Below are 8,807 nucleotides of genomic sequence, written 5' to 3'. Positions count from 1 at the left end.
ATATTATTATACAAGTGATTGAAAACCCGACATTCGTGAAGGTATAAAAATATTATCTTACAATGAAATAATAATAAATATCCTCTCTATTCTCATTTGAGCAAAATAATATCATTGAACAGATGATAATCAAATGTGTTTGGTAAAGCTGGCTATTCATGCGCTTATGACGCCCATCTGTGGGAGTGTTTATTTAAGAAAAGTGTTTTGCTTTTCGTTGTTTATCTGTCAAAACACAACGATTTGGATTTATAATGCGTAAGATTTGAACTTAGAACAGCGGAAACGATGCGGTGTTACTTCATGTTTTTTTTAATTAAAGCGAGGGATCTAAAACAATCGAATTCTTGTGTTATCGTTATATTTTGTAACAACACGTGGATAGTTATACCAAGTTTAAAATAAATGGCAACCCATGTGAAGACGAAAGGTCAGATCCGCACATTATGTTGTCGTAAAGACTCAACGAGGACCCGAACATTTACTCTGAATTACACACATACGCACGTAAAGACGGATAGCTGAGTGGTTTCGGCGCTTGGCGTTACTCCATGGGTCAGTGGTTCGAGCCCTGGTGCGGTTAACTTTTTTATGTTTTACTTTCATTCTTGTTTTTATATTTCAGCTCTTTACCTCTGATGTTTATATTTATCAGTTTAAAGCATTTAATGACAAACTTCAAAACATGCCAAAATCTGTGAACAAGTCCCTTTAAATAGTTCCACAAATTTTCGTGAAATGTTACTGTTAACGTTATTGCTATTTTCTGCTCCGGTTTTGGATATCTTTCTGAATTCTTTACTTGTTAATTTACAACGCTATGTTTGCCATTCGTCAATCTGTAGATCAGCGAACATCAATGTTCGAAAAACGAATCATTATTAGATCACGTTTCCTTAATGCAATTATGGACACAAAATGCTTTTTTCGATGTTATACAAGACACTCGCATAACATTCTTCATTTTGTATTTACATGAACACTCCTTTTGCACCAATATTACATACACATAGAGTATTCATATATAAATGTATCAACTATACAAACAGCAACTACAAACAATACAAAAAAGTGGTATGAAATTTTATTCAAGCTGTTTTGAAACAAAGAATATAGAAACAAATGCACGTTGCGTTGCTTAAACTTGTAATTTGTTTTCTATTGGTTTTGTTCGGAATATGGAAACATTTTAGCGTCACATTCTCTCATGTGACATCAATATTAACCGTGGTGATAAAAGAATGGCCACTCGTAGCCACACACGCAGTCTTGAATCCAGTGCCAGTGCCAATGCCATTGGGCGCAACCCCAGTTCACGCAGATGCCAAGGGTGTTGTAGGCGAGGCACACAGGTTTCAAGCAGGGCCACCATCCGATGCGTCTCCAACGGCAACAGCATGACCATTTGGGCCACGCGGGCCAGACGGGCAAGAGCTGACCTGAGCTTTTTAATGCAGCGTCATCTTCTGAGCCTGTTACTACAGGAGCGGCGGTGGTTACTGGAAGAGAAATATTATCTATAATAACCTCAACTCGCTTCGTGCAATTTCTGGAATGTTGCTCGTTAAGATCAGGTTGAAATACTTGCCTTTAAATCTTTACAGCTACGTTGAATTGATTTTCTATTTAAATGTTACTGTTGTTTCTCGTTGCTGTAGCGTGTACGAAAGAGCACAGGACTTGCACATTTATGAACTTTGATATTAGTATAAATAATTAGACATTTCACAAACACTAAACATACATGTAATCGTACTGAATGCAATACGTACTTTATCCAAAAATTTAGTTTAAACAAAAATTTTATGTAAAAAGAATAGACGATTTTACATTTACGAATTTTAAAATCTACGTACCCGTGTCCTCAGGGCATGGCACTGGCACCTGCTGCATAATAGGTAACCCAATGCAGAACGCCAGCACCTCGGCAGGAACGCTGTTCGGGAACGGAACTAGCTCGAAACAGAGACCGGGGCAGACGCTGGCCTGTAATTGGGAGCAATAGAATAAGAGCACTAAATAGTGCATGCCTTGAGGGCCACACTTTGCGTATCAAGGTTTATATTTACATGATGATAGCATCTTGAGCTTTTAAAGAGGATTTGCGTCCCTGGAATTTGGTGAACACTAATCACGGGCAGAAAAGAGCACTGACATGACATCACTCGGTGAAATAATAATTAAACATGGTTTAATTAAAATGCTTGGTAACTTAATGCGGAAATCTATAATCTGGCAGGTTGATACGTGAATTCCCTTCAACTCATGTCTTTTTTACTTCAGACTTTCTTACAATGATTCCAAATATGTTACTTATTTTGCTATGTAATAGTTTGTACTGTAGACAATTCACAAACATATGTGTACATTAGTGTTTTTCAAAGTGTAAGCTCTTGTTGTAGTCCTGTTATCACATTAGTTATCATATAATTTTAGATGTTAAAATAAACAATTTGAGTTGTAAGCATAATTTTTACCGATAATAAATAAATATGTACAACAATAGACATTACTATCACGTACTATCATATAAAAGTTTAATTAATGAAGTTAATCAAGTCAAAAATGTACTTACATCCGAGATTATGCATTCTCGCTTGTCAGAGGAGATCACGACAACCCAACCCTAAAAGTTAAAGGTCTTTAAATCCAAGTAACATGTACATGGCGCATCACGCAATGAAAATTAGTGTTTACATTGCAACGAAGTCTGATAAGTTTAATTCAATCATGAAATTTAACGAAAATAATTGCTAACACGCGTATTTGTATGTTGATTTCCTGTATACTGCTCACATATATTAAGATTCAGAGCAGTTGGTTTAACCAATTTGATATATATACTGGCACACGCAATAATAACAAGGCTTTGAACGGTTTGAATACTCCATCACATTTTGTTTATTATAATTTTTCTTTTTTTTAATTGTGATAACATTTTTGCAGGATGACATTTCACACGTGAAGAAACTACACATAAGAGAAGCCCACAAAGCAAAAACTGAAGAGAATTGCAAACTTTACGTACTTTTGAGTTGAGAACCGTCGATACCAGGCTGCCGGTGCTGTTGAGCAGCTGCATACTTTCTCGATCCACCTTTACCCTGAACACATTGCCTTCGTCATCCGTTAAGGTATCTGGTGGCCCTTCTTGGCCAAAGGCAGCGACCACGATACACAGCAAGACAATCGCAAACGAGCGCATCTGTTATGAACAAAATTACATTATTTTAAAACACGAACATTAAACTTTAATAATATATAAATACAACGTTTCCTTAGTGATACAATGATATTCTAGGTCGTTTTGTCCAACGCCTATAAGTCCTGTACTTAATGTTTTCATACATTAAACGATTAAACCAGACACTTTCAAAAAGTATTAACTGTAATAACTTCGTTTAAACAAAATTTAAACAAATGACTCCGTGTCAAAAAACTTCAAAACAAAAGCCTACCAACTATCAACTTACTTTTTCAGTAAGAACTAGTTCAGAACTGATACCGAACAATGTAGTCCTATGCTTTTATAATAAACGAATGTAAATGAAATAACCAATCACTTAGAGACATGTAAACTGGCTCATTGATATACATTTACCCTTTATACGACCAATCAAAAAGGTTCCGTGTTCGCTAATGGATATACATGCACGTGAATTATTGAACAATCCATTACTGAAATATTTCCTTGATTTTCATGATATGTATTAATGGCGTTTCGATATGTCCACAATGGTATACCGATTATATAGTTAATGTTACATAAAACAACTTTTTTTTCATTATCGTTGTACGTTATTGTTAATGTGTTTTCCAAATAAATCAACATATTTTGTATGCCAAAATCAAATGCCAGTTTTTCAGGTACGATGTTGCTGCATAAAGAATCGAAGAACTTACAGAATGGCACATTTCTCAAGGACTATGAAAAAAGACCAACTATATTTTTTTAATATAAAGTATGGGTATATTTAGAGTCAAATAGCAGGGTTTTTCATCCTGCTCCTTTTTGGTTTCCTCCTTGGCTGGGCAACAGTGACGTGTTGAATATCTCTAGGAAAACAATTTAATGCGATGCAAATAAATTGACCATGTTATGAACATTAATTATGAGCATTTTACTCAATTAAAGCACGGCTGCATCAAAGTATTTAAAGAGATTTACAAACTACAAATGTCCAATGGTGAATACTGGTTTCTATATGTGTTGTGTTGTTAGTTTTACGAACAAAACATTAATTGTATATATGCTTATTTAAATAAAGTAAAGTGATGTCTGCTCAACAGCCATAGGCATGAGATTTTAAACAACCGGATATGTTTGTTTCTATCTGATTTACCCAACTTCAATATTATTGTGTAACGAATTAGTTTTGTTTTGAAATCACATTCATGCGTTTGATCCGTTCATCCGGGATAACCTAACACAACCTGATTGGTCATATTCGATCAACATATCTACATGTACGTCTCAACATGAAAAACACCTAACCAATAAGAAATAAGACGTTTGAATGTTAAATGATTTTACAAGTATGAATCATATGCTTGATACTACTAATTCATTAACACGAGAACTTAAAACGTTTTCATCACGCATAAGATTAAAACAAAGATTCTGAAGCTACTGGTGTGAAACTGCTTTAGTAAATTACATAAATATATAATAACGACATTCTAGTGGTTGCCTGTGCCACCAATGCCAATGTCACTTAGCTATGTACATGCTGTTCAAATAAGAAGTTTTATTGCATTGTCGATTTTGCGTTGGTAACATTTCCTGTTTGACTAATACATAATGTTTTAAGTTCAAAGTCTCAATACATGTGAAAAGGACCACGTTTTAGAATAAAAATTAAAATCGACGTTTACATGTTTATTGCAGTTCTTATATTCAAGACACAACGTATCTTATCCCATACAAAAAGAAAGAAATTATCCCCACGCTTTTAAGCGTGAGGATATTGTATGGATCTTCGTTTTTTTTTGATCGGCCACTATCTCCTCCTACACTATTAGCACTAGAACCTTGAAACTTACACACATCGTAGCTATGAGCATATGTGCGACGGTTGACGGTGACGGAAACCGTCGCACATATGCTCATAGCTACAATGTGGTGCTCATAGCTACCATGTAGTATTTGCTCCTGACTTGTTTTAGACATGATAACATGACATGATTATACAGATAGTTGAAGTTTTAGTTAGTACATTTTGCCTACCTATACGATATTGTCTATCTCAGAGTTGGAAATGTTATAAATAACAACAAATGTATATCAACATCGATTGGTATTGTACCAAGGTACATTTTGTATAACTCTATATTATATGTACGCGTAGATAGAAATACTTGACAGACTACAGTAAGTGTACATGACTCATAAAAGCGTGTTTGTAAACGTTACGTATGATTGCGTATTCAGAAGTATTTAGGGATAATCATAACAACTCAATGCACGAGAAGTTTCAACGTATATTGTAGGCTTGTTGAATCTTCTGTGTGTAATTATTATACTTATTATATCATTTTTTTCTGAAAGTATGTCTGTTTTCGCGTGTAATATACTGATGCCCTACATAACAAGTCGCGTTATCTTAAACAATGTAAAATAATTGTTAAATTGTTATACCTGTTTGTTAAATATTAAGGTGTTACTGCGCGACGCAAAAGCAACGATGGTCTAAGAGTGTGAGCGCCATTCTTAATCTGGTTTGTTTGTGTGTTGGATTGTTCGACGTTTTCATCAGTATGCCAGTACGTCATATCACGGCGGTCAGTTTAACAATTAACACTTTAGTGGGTTAGCTGGTGTACCAATACTTAGTGCATATACTTATGCCAGTGACTGATAACCGCCCTTCTTAATCCTTAAGTCATTTCAACTAGCAGCAATACTCACTAAAATGTTAAGTTACTATAGTGTGTGCTTTCATGAAAATAACGATATTATCCGCATAAGGTGAAAATGTTGGAAGGTATCAATAAATGTACATAGTTATTTGTTCACATATGTTTGTGCTTTAGGGAATACGGGTTTTGTTTCTAACCATGCGTTAAACCTACCATTGATACCTAAACACACGAGTACAAACGATCATAAGCTTAAAGTGACTTGATCATAGACTTGTTTATTGTTGAAAACAGATATTATATGTATCTTCCTAGAACACTGCATTTTTTTTAATAATCTAAGGTAATGTAAATAAAGAAAAGGTTTGATAATTGGGCCGTGCAAGCTTTAGAACGTATGAGGCTAAATTAAACAATGTGTTCATAATCACCTTTTTCCAATTTATCGATCGACAACGTTACAAACGCGTTTATAATTTTCTTTTTTCTTTTTATTATTATCCACAGACAACGCGATTTTAAAGATATTTTCTTAGTCACGAGTGCTATTTTACTTATTTAAAGGTCACTTATTATTTTCTACTTGAAATCCATGGATTTTTGTAATTGTAAATTTGCCGGTGAAGAGGTCCCTTGTTTGACCTTTATACCCTCTTTCCACTGGTTTGAAAATAGTCCTATGGTAAATTTAATTTTTCGATGTGTTCTGATAATGAAAAACATGTATAAAGTCCTTTAACATAATAATTGCCTTGTAACTAAACATGCTTTATATATGAGCATGTCTCTCTTGGGAAACTGGTCCTTATGCGTTGCGTAAATTGTCGTCCCATATTCACCTGTGCAGTCCGCAAAGGCTAACCAAGGACGATACCTTCCGCCTGAACCGGTTTTTCGTTCAAGCTAGACGAGACAGGACGTGAACGAGTTTATGAGGGCAAGTACATATGCACCCATGAGCATCTCCACCAGATAGACCGGAAAGGGTATTACGTGAGGACAGGGTTGTTTATTGGAATTAAATGCTTGTATTGTGCTTGGAAATATAAATTAGTTCTGGTGCTAACGATTTTCATATAGCCTGTTTCAATTCTTTAAATAAAGTGTTTTTTTCATCATCATTTTTTCATATATACGTGTATATGTTTACATATACGTTTATGGACGTGTAAACCATAACATTTACCCTTTTACCATTTTAACAAAATGACGAGTTTCGTCTTACATCAGTACCGCTTGTTACAAAGCTCTGATACTTGCATCTATGAACACACTCAACATACCCCCACCACCTGACATCAATTTGAACTTGTCATTGACATACCTTTTGACTTTTTGAGAAGGATCAATTTCTTTGTTAACCCCGAAATTACGTGTTTCATCCAACAGCAGTACCAAACGCTGCAAAGCTTTGATACTTTCTTGGATGTTGTCTATGAAAATTGTCAACGCACCTTCATCATCCTTACCTCGTTTTGACATTAATTTTCACCAATTTATGGACCTTGGTAAGTCCAACATGATGTGTTTCGGCTAACATTGATAATGCTTTTACAAAGCTTTTATATTTACATGGATAATGTATGTCGTTTAATACTTTCAATACAACCACATCACATGACTTCCCTTTTAAGCTTGACGTTGACCTGCTTTTGGACTTCGATTCATTAGAAGGTCCAAAATCTTGGTTAAACCAAAATGATCCACTTGGTCTAACATCAATACTGCTTGCTACAAAGCTTTGATACTGTCTTTAAACACTTTCAATACACTCTCTTCACATGACCTCATTGAGACCTTGACCAGCTTTTGGCTTGCGACTATTGAGAAGGTTCAGGTTCTTCATCATCATCATTTCCTTGACCGGTCTTGTCGTTGAGGTCAATGAGAGACGACAACACAGAGATCCAATCGGGTCTGTTGTGGGCTGCGGAGAGTAGCTTATCAAAAGGGAGGAACGCCCATATCCTTAACATGGTCCATCCAGCCTTTCGTATGACGGCCTCGACGGCGACCTCTCTCAAGCGTTCCCTTGAGCACAGTCTTGTACAGAGGCTCGTGCCTGGTGACTTGTCCAAGCAAGCTACCGTCGTTTGATGGTCGCCAAGAGGGATTCTGGTGGGCCAACAGGTGCTGATGTCATGTTCTGGACATACTCGTTGGTCGTTTGCTTAATGTAAGAGATGCGGAGCAGTCTTCGTTGACACTTGTGGTCAAAGGCCTTTATCCTGCGTTCTGCGTCCGCGTGAAGTGTCCATGTATCGCAGCCGTACATTAGGATAGAAAATATTACGGACTTGATGAGTCTGTGCTTGGTGGTGAAGCTGATGTAGCTGCGTTCCACAACTTGCATAGTTTTATTCGGACTTCACGGCGTACTGGTACCATCCATGGACATGTGATGTCCGCACTGGTGTTGGTCGTGCTGTTCACCATGATCTTCGACTTCTCCGTGCTGAAGGTGCCACCAATGAGGTCAATTTCATCAGCGAATCTCAAGTTGGAAATCGGTCTACCACCCATGGAGATGGATAGGGTAGAGGTCTTGGAGATTCTTGTAATTATCTTATGAAGGAAAAGGTTAAACAGGACGGGGCAGAGCAGACATCCCCTACGGATGCCCGCTGATGCTCTGCATAAGTCATCCATCTGTCCATTTACTGGCTTTCCATAGAGTTCTTGATGACTTGCACCAGCCCTTCGTCAATGTTGAAACATCTTAGAATCTGCCATAGGCCGTCATGCCACTCGCGGTCGAAAGCATATTTTAAGTCAATTTAGTGTTGGAAGATATCACGGTGGTGCTGCAGAAGTTTCTACATGATGGCTTTGCAGTTGAAGATTTGTTCCATAATGGTCTGTCCGTCCAGCTTATGATGCAGACATTCGCGCGCATCATGATAATGCCTTTTCGGTAGGGGGATGACCAAAGACGGGTCAACTTTTTT

At 36.7% G+C, this 8,807-nt stretch overlaps 1 protein-coding gene across 1 annotated transcript; it reads right to left on the bottom strand.

Annotated features, from left to right (window-relative positions):
• Positions 1-1,074: 1,074 nt before the first annotated feature.
• On the bottom strand, positions 1,075-8,212 carry LOC127846178 (uncharacterized). The gene is made up of 6 exons (XM_052377355.1): positions 8,153-8,212; positions 7,834-7,974; positions 3,029-3,205; positions 2,576-2,626; positions 1,857-1,986; positions 1,075-1,499 (listed from the first exon to the last, which is right to left on the bottom strand). The coding sequence occupies exons 1-6, from the start codon at positions 8,210-8,212 to the stop codon at positions 1,222-1,224; spliced, it is 837 nt and encodes a 278-aa protein (XP_052233315.1). The 3' UTR covers positions 1,075-1,221.
• Between the last annotated feature and the right edge of the window lie 595 nt (positions 8,213-8,807).

The sequence above is a fragment of the Dreissena polymorpha genome, chromosome 9 (genome assembly GCF_020536995.1).
Source record: "Dreissena polymorpha isolate Duluth1 chromosome 9, UMN_Dpol_1.0, whole genome shotgun sequence".
In the NCBI taxonomy this organism is placed as follows: Eukaryota; Metazoa; Mollusca; class Bivalvia; order Myida; family Dreissenidae; genus Dreissena; species Dreissena polymorpha.
The sequence above is the reverse complement of the archived record's forward strand: the minus strand, read 5'-3'. Positions and strand labels throughout refer to the sequence as shown.

Coding starts and splice junctions, on each gene's coding strand:
- LOC127846178 (XM_052377355.1), bottom strand. CDS start 8,212: ATGCAAGTTGTGGAACGCAGCTACATCAGCTTCACCACCAAGCACAGA. Junction 7,975..8,152: donor AGCACAGACTCATCAAGTCC/GTAATATTTTCT, acceptor TTGGCCCACCAG/AATCCCTCTTGGCGACCATC. Junction 3,206..7,833: donor CGAAAGGCTGGATGGACCAT/GTTAAGGATATG, acceptor TGTTCATAACAG/ATGCGCTCGTTTGCGATTGT.